Source organism: Callionymus lyra, chromosome 3 (genome assembly GCF_982586985.1).
Source record: "Callionymus lyra chromosome 3, fCalLyr1.hap1.1, whole genome shotgun sequence".
NCBI lineage: Eukaryota > Metazoa > Chordata > Actinopteri > Syngnathiformes > Callionymidae > Callionymus > Callionymus lyra.
The window spans coordinates 34,074,694-34,090,076 of record NC_141820.1 but is presented as its reverse complement, the minus strand read 5'-3'; the positions used below and the strand labels follow the sequence as shown (position 1 = coordinate 34,090,076).

The following is a 15,383-nucleotide window of genomic DNA, read 5'->3' as shown; positions in this document are numbered from 1 at the left end:
CACAATTAAACCAGTCCGTCTGAATTTATGTCCCTGCATCAGAACAATACTCTTGTGAAAACATCAGACGATGGAAGTGATGTAAGAGAGGTACCAAGTCATTACTCCTGCCTAATGCATTATCATGCAACAATCAGCCTTTCTGTCGTCGTCAAACTCCCACTCGCTGTAAATGAGCAAGACAGGACATAAAGAAGGTCATTGTCTGCCATCTTGTTGTTGTAGTTGTTTACTATTCTCTGCCCCTCTGTTGTATTCCGGCCCCTCTCAGTCTCTTTGTGTCCGGTACTTGGGGGTTTGCTGGTGGGAGCCACGGCACCCATTGGTATTGTGCCACTAACAGTGACCTCAATGGGGTTATTGGGGGACAAACAGACTAGTGATACTTTAGGAGTGCACCAAAGTGAATTTTAATCTATTATTTTTGATGATTTCATTATCAAAGAGTCGTTTTCCAGACCAGGGTCACAAAGCTGGATAAATATACTTTATATTAGGGCTGAACAATTGTTTGGATTCTAATTGAAATCACCATTTAATAGAATAGAAAAATAAGAATATATATATGTTTATGCTAATTCTACTGTAGGAGTCGGCAGAAACAAAAGTGGAGAGATTTCTCATTGTTGTAAATATTGTTAAAAATATCCATTGGTGTATATTTCTTTGCCAAATACAATTATTGCACTTTATTTTCTTGTTAATGACTTGAGATCACACAACATACATATAAGGGGTGTAAGAAAATATCGATACAACGACTTTGACTTTAAAAAACAAAGCAAGACAGTGGTGACGTCGATAAGAGTTATGCAATCTGCAGTATGTGGGCATGTGGACCAGGTTGTCTTCCTCCACAACAATCTTGAGTTAATCATTTTTCTCTACATCTGACTCTATCTCTAATTTGGCTGATGTTTAGCATGTAATAGTATTGAATGTTTACTATGCTATGATGGTTTTTGTAGAACTATATTATAAGAAACAATATATCATTGTTCCTTCATTATTACAATAAAACACAATGTATCCTTGCCAATACACAGCCCTAATACATATAGTTCTTTAAGTTTAAGTTTAATTTATTTCTATTCATATTTTTGCACTGTAATTTGGGTGAAATGTATAATTGCTTTTTTATATTGTTTGTATCCAGGTGTGTTATTTAGTGCTGTTTTAAATAAATATATTGTATTGACATTTTTTTTATTTATAAATTAATTAATCAACATATAAAATAAATTCCTGAAGTTAACTGTTGGCTAGCTTGGTCAGATGATAACAATGCTAGCAGTAACTTCAAGATTAGAGGCTAAATCCTGTTAATCTCTATTTTATCATATTTAAAAAATATATGTTTTTAGATAGATGGATAGATGGATAGATGGATAGATGGATAGATGGATAGATGGATAGCTGGATGGATCGAATACACTTTATTGATCCCTCTGGAGGCCTCCTTTGGGAAATTATATTTCCAGCTAGCACACAGCAACACAGATGATAGATAAAAAAAAAACAAGAACAAGCAAAAAGTTTTCAATACATTTATGTCTTATTTCTTAAATGAGTGCATCAATTTTGTTGCAGTGTGGTGAAGATGAATTAATCTGCTCTATGAAAAATGATGCTTGTGTATTTTATACCTGAGGTGGGAAAACATGTCTTGGCTCACCTCAGATTAAAAAAAAAAAAAGAAGCAAATATGCAACTGGTTTTGTCCACTCGGCCTGATTGAATCAGTGGTTACTCAGACGACGGCCTCTGAAGACATCCATCTCTCTGCGTTGCTGCGCTCGTGGCTACGATCCAAGTGGTTCTAGTCACAACACTGTTGTAGAAGTTCACCCACACTAAATCACCGCAGTGAAGCTTTGAAAGATTGTGCCCGCTTTCGCTTCAGTCCGGACCTGTTCTCCTGCTCGGGCACGGCGGTGTGAACAGTGGGAACCCTCCAGATCTTGCTGGGAACCATGCTGGTTCACAGTCATGGGGCATTGATCATTTCCTGGAACAGTCAACTGTGTCCTGGGAAAATGAACAAAGCTTCTATCCTCAGAACTGTTTAATTACGATTTTTTGTGATGGTTGTAACACAAAAATGTACTTATTATTATTCACACGTTTTCAACCTACATATATTTAATCTAGATCATCTTTTGTGATGGTACTTTTGAAGATAAGATGCTGTCGGTGTCGTCTTCAACTAGGAACTGCTGACCCAGTGAGTGGAATCCCCAACTTGTCTGATGTCAGCACGACTCCTTCAGTCGGGGAGAGATGCCGACCAGATGACTGACAGTTTGCACCGACTTTACATTCTTGTGCGCCACTTATCTTCAGTCAGGGGTCGACCTTTGTATGATTCTTGTTTTTAATCCCGGCCTCTCGCCGTCTCTTCATATCTGCCGGTTACAGTCGGCTCCTGCAAGTCATGAATTCATTTCCATCATCAGCAAATGCCTCGTTGACTGAACATCCAGGGACCCAGCACCTGTCAGCTCTCTGACATGTGTGTGTGTGTGTGTGTGTGTGTGTGGCCACAGGTACAAGTGATGGATTGTAAATGTGCTGTTGCAGCACGAGCCAGTCAGAGTGTGGTGTATCTGCTGAATGTCTCTTTTTAGGGTTCATGCCCCAGCAGGAAGAACATTGCATCCCTAGTTCTGTGTGCAGACGCTGTCTGGGAGGTGCTGGACGTGGGCGTGGACAGTCCGGTTCTAATGCCATGAGACATGTCCTGGGCATCGTGCCCTGACATCAGTTCAACAAGCCAGAGGCGAATCGGCCAAATCGTCGACTCTCCATCCTTTCTTCTGTTATTTCACTGATTCATTCCAGAAATTATGAGTCATCCTTATTTCTCTGCACTTGTTTAGTTTTTTTTTCCAATCCCCCGTCATTTCTCTTCACCGTCCCCATCCTAGCTTTTTATGAACCGTTACACTCTCTCTCTTCTTTGAACCATCACTCTCGTAGATGCAATGTAGGCGGGGGATTAATGGAAAAGAAGTAAATATCGACCCATTTACCACTAACATTTTAAAATGATCCCCTGTTTGTTTTTGGGTTTAAGACACAGACAAACTGTGTCTGGCGAACAGACAGAAACGTATGCAGAATTTACTTGATCTACAACCTGCATTTCCCGGTTAACGAAATCTTGGATGGAATCAAATTGGGGGTTTCTTCAATTTTCTATAACCAGTCTTCAATGAAAAACAAGGTGTCGTTTTGTGTTGGTTAGTGGTCAGTCCCTGGAGTGGACGTTGATTAGTCTGGTGAATCTTATAACACTGTTTTTTTTGACGGGTTAACTTAGAGCACTATATATAGACCTGACAATACATACCAGGACTATAGTAGGCAAAAAAAGTAGACAAGGTATGTCAAAAATTTCTTTAATTATATTAACTAAGCCAAAATTGTTATTCAATTCATTATTATTTTATTTTTATAGTCATTAAATTCACATTATATCATCAATGTAAATCATAAAAGATGGACAAACCATTACAACAACAAATAATCTTTGGGGAAAAAAGAGAAGTAATGTATTATAATTACATACGTGTAACAAAGTAAGTAATATATTTAGTTAAATAAATAATTCATAAAAATGTAAATTTTTAGCAGTTTATATTTGAGATATGACCTCAGGAGGGCTGCAAGAACACTTTGTCCAGGTCTTATTTAGCAATATTCATCCTGTGCTGGTTGCAGCAACATTTGGGACTCAAATATAGCAGAATGTAAATGACTAGAACTGCATCTGTTTAGTGTTTGAATTTAAATTCAATTAAATTCAATAATTCTCAGGAATTTATAGGTGACAATAAAAATAGATCAATTAGTAATAATTAATTTATCTTTCTATTTATCTTTCCTTTGAAAACAAGTGGTCGTGCTGTATCATTATGATTATGCGATATACTCAAGATTCTACGCCTTATTGGGGATCATTTGACCTTTATTTATCTAGGATCTTGCCCTTGCACATTAGATGGATGGTCTGTCAATGCCTACTTTGAGTTATTAACGATTAATTCACAGATGTCATGATATTTCCCTACTATAGTTCCTTTGCTGATCTATTTAATGCTCATTAGCTTTTTTAGTCATTCATCTTTCAAAGTAATCCCACTCTGCTTGTTCATCTGCCAACATAACCTCTTATCTTCTCTGACCGTATTTCTGTCCAGCATCTGCTCTTCCCTCATGACCTCTTCTGACTCACATCTAAGTGAGCCACATATGTTTGTAGATACAGTGAATATTTCAGCACACATTTCTATTGACAATATAGTGACTCGTCTAGAAAAATGCAAGGTTGTTTTAAAAACTCTTTATACCACCACATCAATGACACATTGACACAATAATAGACAATTCCAGCTTTAAAATGGAACAATGTCATGATATTAAAAAAGTGAGGTTAAACGTTGGGAGACGTGGACATTAAAAATGAAGGCGGTTGGTCACGCTGAATGATTGATGACACACAGGTCACGGACAGAGCTCACACAGGGAAGAGCTGCATCCATCCTTGTCAGACTCACGCTGCATCTGTGGATCCAGGCGTTGTGTACAATTACTGTGTATTTAAGTAAGTAAGTAAGTAAGTAATATTTATTTATATAGCGCTTTTCCAGACCAGGGTCAGAAAGCGCTTAAACAAACAAAACTACATTAATAGATAAATAATATACAGTGGTCCTTCGTTTATTGCTGTTCAGTATTGACCACTTGTTTAAAATGGTTAAATCCACTTGTCTCAGAGCTATGCCTGCATTAGTGACCTTAGAAGGCAGCACATGTCTTTTTTCAGCTTCAACTGTTTTGTCCTCTGAGCGGAGAGCAAAGTCGGGCTGGGATGAAATGCATTGTGACTGCGGAGTCTTGCAGCACTGCAGAGGGTCTCTTAGGTACTGCAGCAACGATTAATGCTTATGGTGTTTTTTTTAATTAAAAAAAGATATATATTTTCACTTAATTTTATTGTCTGAATTATCTTTTAATCTCTGTGAAGAACTAAAGCTTTCTTGCCTTATTTGTATAGTGGTGGTTTATTATTATTTGTTCATTTATTTTCCAAAATATTACCTTTATCTTGTTATAGGTATAGTATAGGAGGAGAAATACCAGCTTAATAGGAACATATGATTACTTTAAAATTTGAAAGTAATTTGTGTCCCAGCATGCATTGCTGGAGATGCTGTCGTTAACCTCTGCTATAATCCCTGCTTTCATAATCACACCTAAATTCAGTGAAACCCTTTCTGTACACACAGTACTGTGATTTAGTTCAGCTTTGATACATGTTAATTTGGGTTTTGATTGTTGTTTTAAGTGGAAGAGAAGTTTATTTTGTTATTTGCTGTTTCGTACTGTTGTTTCTATTTTGTGATGGATGGCCGCTGTATGCTAGTTCACTAAATATCTGACTCTGAGTTCTAATGTCAAGCATTTGTTATCAGCATATATTCATATAATAGTTCTCTTCATGTCAATCATAGCAACGGAGTATAAAAAAGTGAAAAAATGAATATTGAATACATTTCTCGGAGTAAAACTGAAAAGAATCATCATGTAGAAATGTTGTTGAACAGCTGCTTTTATTCACTATTTTTAATTAATAGTTCAACTCCTAATATAACTTGCTTTGTTTTGTTTTTTTGTGAGTATTTATTGGCCCTCAAACTCATTTAGCATATTTCTTATAATGCCTTTCTTTTGATATTTTTAAACGTTTGAGTGAATATTAAGCTTTTAGGTATATTAGGGGTATTTAAAATCTTATACATTCATAATTAAGGATATTAATGTTTATTTTAATTATATATTATCTCTTTTTTTCCTCTTTTTTCCAATCTTTGTTTGGTTTTTTTGTATTTTTTCCCATCATATTTTGACTCTTCACTCTTTCTTATCGCGTCCCCTGAGGACATTCAATTTCCCATCGCTGCTCCCAACCATGAAGCTAAATATCTCTAATTTAAGCAAATATGCCTCCTACACGGCGGTTTTATGTTGTGCCATCTTAGTGAATCACCCAGTATCTGCAGTTCTCCCGTGTAGAAATCGACACTAATTTTCCGCTCAGACAGAGGTGTTATTAAATCAAGTTTGCTTCTCTACTATGTCAGTACTTGATATAAGGGGCTTCTGAGATACACCCCAGGTTGATAACCATACTGCCTGGGTTTGTTTTCAGGTGTTCAACACGTACTCTAATGAGGACTACGACAGGCGTAATGAAGAAGTGGATCCTGTGGCGTCCTCTGCAGAGTATGAGCTCGAGAAGAGAGTGGAGAAACTTGAACTCTTCCCTGTGGAGCTGGAGAAAGGTGGGAGGAAATTCCATGATGATATTCCTAAAGAGAATAATGTGTATTTGTACACAGGGTGTTGACGGATCCCTCCACTCTAGCCTTTAGTATTATTAACGTATCTTCTGACTGTCAACCCTGGTTGTTGCAGAAGTTTGAGCGATTGTTACCTTTTCTTTCTCGAGCTCTTGCTCTTTGGCTCTTCTGGAACACCAGAACCAAAAATAGAACAGCTACCTCTTGTAAGTTCTTAACATCAAGTCATTGTTGCGTAACTTCAACAATGAATAATTAAAGCAGGCCAGAGAGGAATTTCCCAACCAGTGCACCTCCCATTTGAGTGAAGGTCACTTTTATGAAACAGCTCCTGTCTTCTGCCATGAATAAATCAATAGTTGTGTGTGAAGATTAATCACCCGATACACCCAAACACCTTTACCCCTTCTGGGATCCTTTTGTGCACTTTGGACTCATGGATTGATCAGAAGTTATGGTTAGTTCACCCGAAATTGAAACTTCACTCATTTTCTACTCACCCTTAAGTCGAGTAAGGGTTGGGATTATTATCAGAATAAATCATTCATTTTTAGAGTCATAGGCAAAAAAAGTCAGTTTTAATGTAGCGCCTCAAGCTCAGTATTTGTCGACCAAAAAGACACTTTAAAAAAACATCGAAATACCTCTGTGGTGCTCATCTCATCGACGTCCATCTTGTAATACAGCCTCAACATGAGGAATAATTCAGAATTTCTTTTCAATAAGTGTATATTTTAAGCTTGTTTTTAGCAGACGCTTGTAGACCATCAGCCTAAAACCTTATACATGAGACTTGCAATGTGTATTAATTAGGAAATACTTAAAGCGCTACAAACAAACTCAAAATATACAGATTTATTTTTTGGGTGGTAAGATTTCCTAATATCCTGACTTCAATAAAAGGTGGGCGGTACAGACAAGCACCAGCGAGGTATTTGGATGTTTTTTAGGGTTTATTTTTGGATAAAAACAATGGAAACTGAGCTCCAGTTTGTGCCTGAAAATAATGGAAACATTTTTGACATGAGGGTGAAATGACAAAAATTTGAATTTTGGGTTAACTATCCCTTTGATACAAACAGTAGCTTAGTGTTAGCTAGAAATCTAATAAGATATTTGCAAGGTCCAACTCTTACTTTTTAATTCCAGACGATGACGGTCTGGGGATCAGCATCATCGGTATGGGGGTTGGTGCTGACGCAGGCCTGGAGAAGCTGGGCATCTTCGTCAAAACAGTCATTGAAGGCGGAGCCGCTGAGAGAGATGGCAGGTCAGTGCCCTCCACATGAAATCACGGGACAGACGGGAAGCATACGTACGACAATATGACGACGTGTCGTGAACTCACTCTCACTTTCCCTCTTGCCCTCGATCACAGTCACACTGTCCCCGGCACAGCGAGCAGCAGGGGCTCGGATTAGTTTTGCTGCAAGAGGCACAGTGGAGGAAACCACAAAGAACTCTTGTGTGTGTGTGTGTTACGTCCATGGCACTTTCTCTGTGTTTACGGTTTACAAAGTCATGCGCTTTTTATGTTTAAATGAAAACAAAAGGCACATTTGAGTAGAAGCCATGACTCTTTGTGTGTGTGTTTGTTTCTGCATGTGTGTAAGCACTCAGCCATGTTAGGGAGGATGACAGCTTCTCAGCAGGCCTCAAACCATCAACTGATGCCTCTCAGGGTGTTGTCAAGGAACTTCATTCAAGAGTTCTGTGAATTCCACATGAACCATATTTCCTGAGAGATCTGTTGTTTGAAGCATGTGAAGGAGATTAGTCACACAGCAACTCTAGGAGCTGTGAGAGCTTTAGTGGTGGTCGCTACTATGGAGGTTTCTAATACTTTATTTAAAAAATAAAAAATATAAATAATAATCAAACTTTTATTAGTCTAGTAGTCCATATCAACATCCTACTTTTTCTTATTCATTAATAACCAGGTGACAATTTATTGTTGTATATTTATTTATTTATATTTATTGTTCCATGCAGGTTTTAGTTGGAGTAAAAAAGTAATGATAACATTTCTGCATCAAATTGTTTAACCCCCAAAATAAAGAAAATTATTTTCACACATAAAACATTTATTTTTCGATACTAGCTACTTTAAGGCTTTTTAAAATATCATCTGATGAACAAAAGAAGCATGCTGGATGGATGCATTCTTGTTTGCATCCTATATCATGGTATAGGATCCATAATACAATCCTGTCAATATGAGGATCTTTAAATGCACAAAAATAAGAAAGAAAAATACACTTAAAATCTAAATGTTAAGATTATTAATAAGGAGTTGGACATACACACATAGACAGAAAATATGATCTATGTCTAATGGAAGCAACAATATAAACTATAACAACAACTAGAATAACAAACAAGATTTGCACATATACAGCCTAAAACCATCATAATGAGGGGTCAAACTCTAGTAGATCACAGAAGCAAAAAGCTTTTTCCTCTTTAAGAAAAAAAAGGATAAAATCTTAGATTTTAGAGTAATGTCAAGACAATCATATCTTTGGTTTTCTGCCAAAGAATAGAGAAAGTGCACCTACTATCCTGACCTAATTTGCACGTGTTATGTGCTCCATGGCTCTGAGCAGTTACTACAAGGCCCATATCATTTACTGTCTTGACTGTGCTGAGGGATGTTTGCTAACATGACACCAAACATTTACTTCCTTTTGGGATGTGAATGATTTACATTCTGTCTACTTGTGCTTATTCATTGCTTTCATTCTTTTTGCCGTCATTTTTTCCCCCTGAACCACTAAACCTAAAACTCTCAAATCCAGCTTAAGATTCTGCCAGCGACAGATTACTGTCGGAGTTGTTGCTTAAAACGCTGTGGACGACAGTGATTTACAGGCCAAAATAAATCAATAAACTTGTGACGTTCATTTCTCAATCTTTACACACTTGTTATATCTCAACTCTTAACTTCATCTCAGTTTGTTTTTTTATTGTACCAGGCCAAGGGTGGTCAATTAAACTACCTCATGGTCTAGGAGAACTTTGAAAAATACTCTCAATAAAAGGAGAAAATAGAAAAAATATGCTTCCCCTAATTCATTAAAAAAGTATATTTATATATCGTGATTACAAATATAAAAAAAGAATAACATGGTAATTTGATTCCATTTAACTTCACTTTGTGGACATTTTATTAACATTCTCAATATATATCAATGTCTATGTGAAGTGGCAAATATATTAGCTAACATCTAAATATTGAACTATAGGTGCATGGATGCACTTTATTGATCCTTTGAGGGGAAAGAAAGAAGAAAGAAAAATAAAGTGAGGAAATGATCTGTAAGTTACTACATGGTCTGTTTCAGTTTTATAACAGAAATATCTTCCTTCCATGAATGAGCTCTCCATGTTTCCAGAAGAAGAAACAACATGTGACTGTGTTTTTGTCTCTGGTGTGCATCAGGATTAAGGTGAACGACCAGATAGTGGAGGTGGATGGGACCAGTCTGGTGGGAGTCACTCAGAGTTTTGCTGCCTCCGTCCTGCGAAACACATCAGGAGTGGTCCGGTAAGAGTCAAGTTTCTATCTACAGTGAGACAGAAAAAAAACAAGTTTATTAGAATTCTCCCGCAGCAGCATAAGCCTGGTGAGAAAGAGATCAGCCGACTCTTTCACCGGCGCTGCGTGTCAGATGCTTTAGCCGGTTGTCATGGTGCAAAAGGTTACAAAACAGGGCGATAAAGCCGACAGTGCTGCAGCATACTGAGATTTTGTTTGGCTTTTGAGCTTCATTTCCATTGCTGAGGAGACGTTAAAGCACATGTTGCCGTGCAGCTCTTGGCACAAAAAAACTGCTTTGAATTACATACATTCTTTCATGGGTCCTGCAGGATGATAGACGGATGTGTGGACAGAAGGTGTGCAGAATATTGTCAGCTGGACAGATGGTGTTTGCTCACGCTGTACTGACAATTTTACATGAGACAATATTTCACTGCTACAAAAGCTCTGCTGCAGGTCTTTACATGGCTGTCAGTGATGGTTATTTTCCAGAACCTTAAATAATTCTTGCTTCTTTGACGTCTATGATGGTTGTCCTCTTAACTCTTAACTTAAAGAAAATTAATATTTCACCTATAAAGGTAGAGATGTGGATCGAATCAATCAATGAAATTAAAAACCTAAACAAAGATGACGACATGAGAAAACAGAAACTAGGAAAAAAATATTCCCTAAAGGTCACACAATGGTATTCTAGAGTAGTATCTGTCTATTTACACACATATTTACAGATTTTCCTTATATTTATACTTTCTTATAAATGGTTGATTTATTTCAGAACTATTATCTAGTTGTGCATCATGAATTGTTTGTTGGAAAACATCACTTCTAGTGTCATTTATGAAAATAACCCAGGTGAACTCCTTTTTTTGGGCATCAAACATGTAGTCTATGACGGCTCCGATCACCTGAAGTAATGTCGTCTTTCACTAAGGATATCGTGTTGCTGGATGAGACCTATCTTTTGTTTTTAGTTGATAACAAATTCGAGCTGCAGCAGTTGTTTGTTTATCACTAGATTAATCTCTTTATTTGTAGCAACAGTAGTTATTTTTAAGAGTTACGTACCCTCTCATTATGATCGTTTCTGCTTCTTACAGCAGACCTTATTCCCCACTCGCTCTCCTTCTCTCTGTGAGCCTTTCAATCTTCCTCCGTCAAGTCACCCACTCACTTCCTAACCTCCTCCTCAGTTAATCTTCCCTCGTCTCCGTCTGATCACCAGAGGTTTCCTGGCCAACTGTCCTACATTTGCCATTTTAGCTATATTTAACCTCCACTTCCTGCTTCATTTCATCCACGTCTTACCTTGAATTCTACCCATCAGCAGGAAAGAACCGTGCAGAACTGTGTTACAGTGGCTGAGGAAGATGGATGTCATCTAAAATTTCTGGGCTAAATGTCTTTAACGGAGACAAAAAGGAATGGAACCTATAGGAAACTGTAGTCGATATTGACAAATAAGGAGTTAATGTGTTTAAATGATAAAGACAATAATTTTATAAATCTTTTTAGATATATAAACAAAAAAATGAATCCTAAAAAAAAAAAAGAAGCAATTTTGCATGTTTCCCCTTTGTTGTTTGTGTTTGTTAATACTCCAGTTTCCTCCCTCGGACTAGCCAAAAGTGTGGTGCAGGGGTCAAATGAGGCCCTCTGCCTGAAGTTTAACTTAATTTCAATGTACTGTTTAAATAATTTAGTGCTTGTGTTATCTCTGGGTAAAGGCTTCCATTAATACATATGCAGTGGTGGAGGTCGTTTACCTTGACCAAGAGACAACACAAGGGATACCACAAACACGTTTGTTTTCAGGCCTTTGCTAAGCTAAAAAAAAACATATATTTTCCCTTGGATTTTAGGAATTTCTAGGTCTCTCACAACACTGTCCGTCTACAATATGGCACCACAAGAAAATTCTGGTTCTGTTGTAACAAGATGTACCGTTCTCTGCCCCTTAACTTTCTCTAACTTCCTGCATCACTACAAAAAAACTAAGAAACCAAAAAACTTGGGCGACACACATATATCCTGAATTTTCCAATGGTGTTTGATGACATTAAAAAACTTTTAATTTTTTTATATATCACAATTACTAAAGTGTGTCATTTAGTTTCTAATCAATTGTACATGTTTTAAAGCATTGAAACATGTACAAATATGTTTTTAAAACATTTAAAATTAAAAAAAATATGTATAAATATTTTTAATTAATCAAATTTACGGAAAAAAAAGGAAATCTAAAGCCATAGGGATATTCTAATAAATGATTAATTATAGATGTCTGATTTGTACAGTTGTGGAAGCGGAAATAAGTCAAACTTAAATTTACTCATCCTTAATGTGACTCATGTTTATTTCTTCCAAATTGTTGTTATTGTGGTCCGGAAGAAGTATTTTTACGCTCGTTTTTGAGTCAGCTGTAGATCTGGTTGGTGAAGGGAGGATCAAAGTCTAGCCGTGCGTGAGAAGAGATGTTTTCAGGTCAGCTGCTCCTCAGACTTCCACGATGTCCACAGACTAGACCCACTGCTATGTTAGCCTGGACCGCTCGTCTCTTCTCTCTCTTCACTTCTCATGTCGATCTCTCTGTACGAGGCCTTTTCCACCTCAGACTCTCATCTGAATTCACTCGATTAGACTGGATCGGGTCGCCTTTAGTTTCTAACTGTCCTCTCGGCTCCCTTTAACACACTAACACACTCCCTGCTGGGTCAGGGATTTTCTAAAATAGGTCAGGAACAGTCTTTTACGAAACCCAGATCGAACATTTATTTTTTTTAAAGTTCCCCAGAATTAGTGCAAGATTCAAAAATACATTTTCTAAATTAAATATTTTGTAATATGTATCCTTTTTAATTTAATATAAAAATGTTTGTACATAAAACTATTCATTAAAATAACTTAAAAAATTCCAAATATTTGAAATGTTAAATCCAATCTTTCAATTTTCTGGTCTCACTGATATACTTCCATATATTATATTCTATTCCAGCCATCAGTCTCCATTATAAACTGTACTATTCAACCAGACAGTGTTGACAATTATTTTAAGATTAAAATGTAACTTTGGGAACTTCACACATGCTTTTTTTTTCTTTTCTGTCTGTGAAGAATTAAGAAGAAAAAGTGAGCTTAGCGATCTTGATTCTCCTAAGAATGTCCAGTTTTAGATAGGAAGTAATTCAAATACATGAGGTTAAGTTCAACATATAATAGGGAAGTTGTACACTTTACATTTAAAACAGCTTTAACTAATAAAGAACAATCATTTTTTGATATACTTTTGGTTTCATACGACTCTTGTTTAGCAGCAAAGGCATGTTTTTTCTTCTTCTCCGAAGCTTGTTGCGGTCGATTGTGCACATGCTACACCCAGATCTAATGACAGGCCGTCTGGCCGTCTTCTGACATTGTTATTTGTGTCATGTCCGTGCAGTGGTGCTCTGACACGTCAGCACTTATTCCACTGTGCTGCCCTCACGATGCTGCGTGAACGGAATCAATTGTGTGTAGTAGAATCTCTTAATGCATTTCCTATAATTGATTCATGTATATTACAATGTGGTCTATATCTGTTGCCTGTTCTCAAGCGGTGTGTGTGGTTGCAGGTTCCTGATTGGCAGAGAGCGTCCGGGTCAGCAGAGCGAGGTGGCGTCGCTCATTCAGCAGACCCTTGAGCAAGAGAGGAGGCAGAGAGAGTTGCTGGAGCAACAATATGGCCAGTACGACGCTGACGACGACGAGGTAACAACGCCAAACACACTCCTGTATATGAGACACTAAGCAGAATGATGCAGTGCCTGGAAAGCGATTCCTTTTCTCATCAATTCCGCCAAGAGAGTCTGAGCGCCGGAACTCAAGTGTGAACATGCGGGTCTGCAGCAGCACGTGCTACACACATCCAAACACACAATCAAGTGAATGAACACACTTCTTATTGACTACTCTGGTCTCTGTGCGACTTTTTCTTGGACGTGCTGCGAGTCCTGATGCATGAGAAATCGCTCTCGGCTCACGTCATGGTCAGTGGGACGCTCACATGTAATGCTGTCACTTCTTGTTGAAGTCCTGCAAAGAACCGACTCTGGACTCTCCCTTCCTTTCAGCAAGAGTGTAGTTTGGGTCGACAGTATTCCACACAAGACTCATAGTGCCAGCTTATGTAGCAAATATCTGTTAACCGCATTACAGACTTCGCTAAAGGTAGCTTTGACAGTTTTCCACTGAAAACAGTGTATACCTCTTTAATTATTTGCAAAAACCTGAAGAGGTTTTAAATTTTAACTAATGTTTCTGGAGATGAAATTTTGTTTACCATAACCACACCCACTCTGCTATGATTGGTCAAGGGTTTGCCAACGCCCGTCATCAATCCAGGAAGTGATTACTCCTGGCTCGTTCGCCAATATTTAAGACCCGGGAGAACTTTATAAAGTAATAACATGGTCATGATGAGGGACTTACTGCATCTTGGAGAGAAAGACTTCAACATTTATAACTTGTGAGTGAGTCAAAGGAGTTGGGTTTTCACAATAGTTGCTCTTTAATAAAAAATATTTCTCACTGTCAACAAGGCTTCCCTTTCAAAAAGAAGTATACTTGAAGTTCAATTTATCAAGTAGATCTAAGTATAGTAAATATAATAAAATGTATGTACTTGTACTGTACCAAAAGTGTACTATTCAATAGTTCTGTAAACTTAAAATGTTCCAATTTAGTCCATATTATTATTATATTACTATTATTATTATTATTATTATTATTATGTCTTTATGGTACATGAAGGTAATACAAATGAGAACCCATCCTATTTGGTATTATCGTACCTGAACTCCAGGACTACATGACCATACACGTGTAGATTGATAATAGAGGTAATACCTCAAAGCAAATGTGTGTATCTAACAATACCACCCAAAGGATATCTTTGCCACCTATCACCAACTCGTCAGATAAACTATGCAACACAAATTCTAGTCGTATAACAATCAATTTTATTAACTATAGAATGCGAAATTGAATTAAAACTAAACTAAAGGTATCGTTATAAGACATTATTCAATTAAGTTTGAAAACAAAGTGAAAAACCTTTCGTCGCACCTCATTAACCGATGTGTGTGGTGCGTTCAATAGTGTACGAGCAGCTGTCAATAGTGTGGGACAAATAAAGCTATAATTAAAAGAGGTTTACTCAAGAGGTTGTCGGTAATGTGTAGAAGAAAATTACAGTATCTATAAATTATATCTACTGTATATCTGGAGTGGACGCACAGTATTATTGAGTATTAAACAAGGATAGTAATGAATAAGAAATGGGAAAATGTTACTAACTTGTGTTTTTCATAACTAAAAAAATACAAATTTCCTTGACAAATACAAGTTTTCACTGACTAACAATGGACTGATATGTCCATAAGTCGACTGAAACTGGACGAGTCTAAAAAGATTAACTGAATGAAAGGTTTAAAACTGAA

The 15,383-nt window shown here is 37.1% G+C and overlaps 1 protein-coding gene across 1 annotated transcript in view; it reads left to right on the top strand.

Moving 5' to 3' along the window:
• Nucleotides 1-15,383, top strand: part of ppp1r9a (protein phosphatase 1, regulatory subunit 9A) — a 37,108-nt gene that overhangs the window by 9,005 nt on the left and 12,720 nt on the right. Inside the window, exons 3-6 of the mRNA XM_087787635.1 lie at nucleotides 6,215-6,347; nucleotides 7,515-7,635; nucleotides 9,808-9,912; nucleotides 13,518-13,653. Coding sequence (XP_087643761.1) covers nucleotides 6,215-6,347; nucleotides 7,515-7,635; nucleotides 9,808-9,912; nucleotides 13,518-13,653 — 495 coding nt within the window. The remainder of the gene's footprint in view (nucleotides 1-6,214; nucleotides 6,348-7,514; nucleotides 7,636-9,807; nucleotides 9,913-13,517; nucleotides 13,654-15,383) is intronic.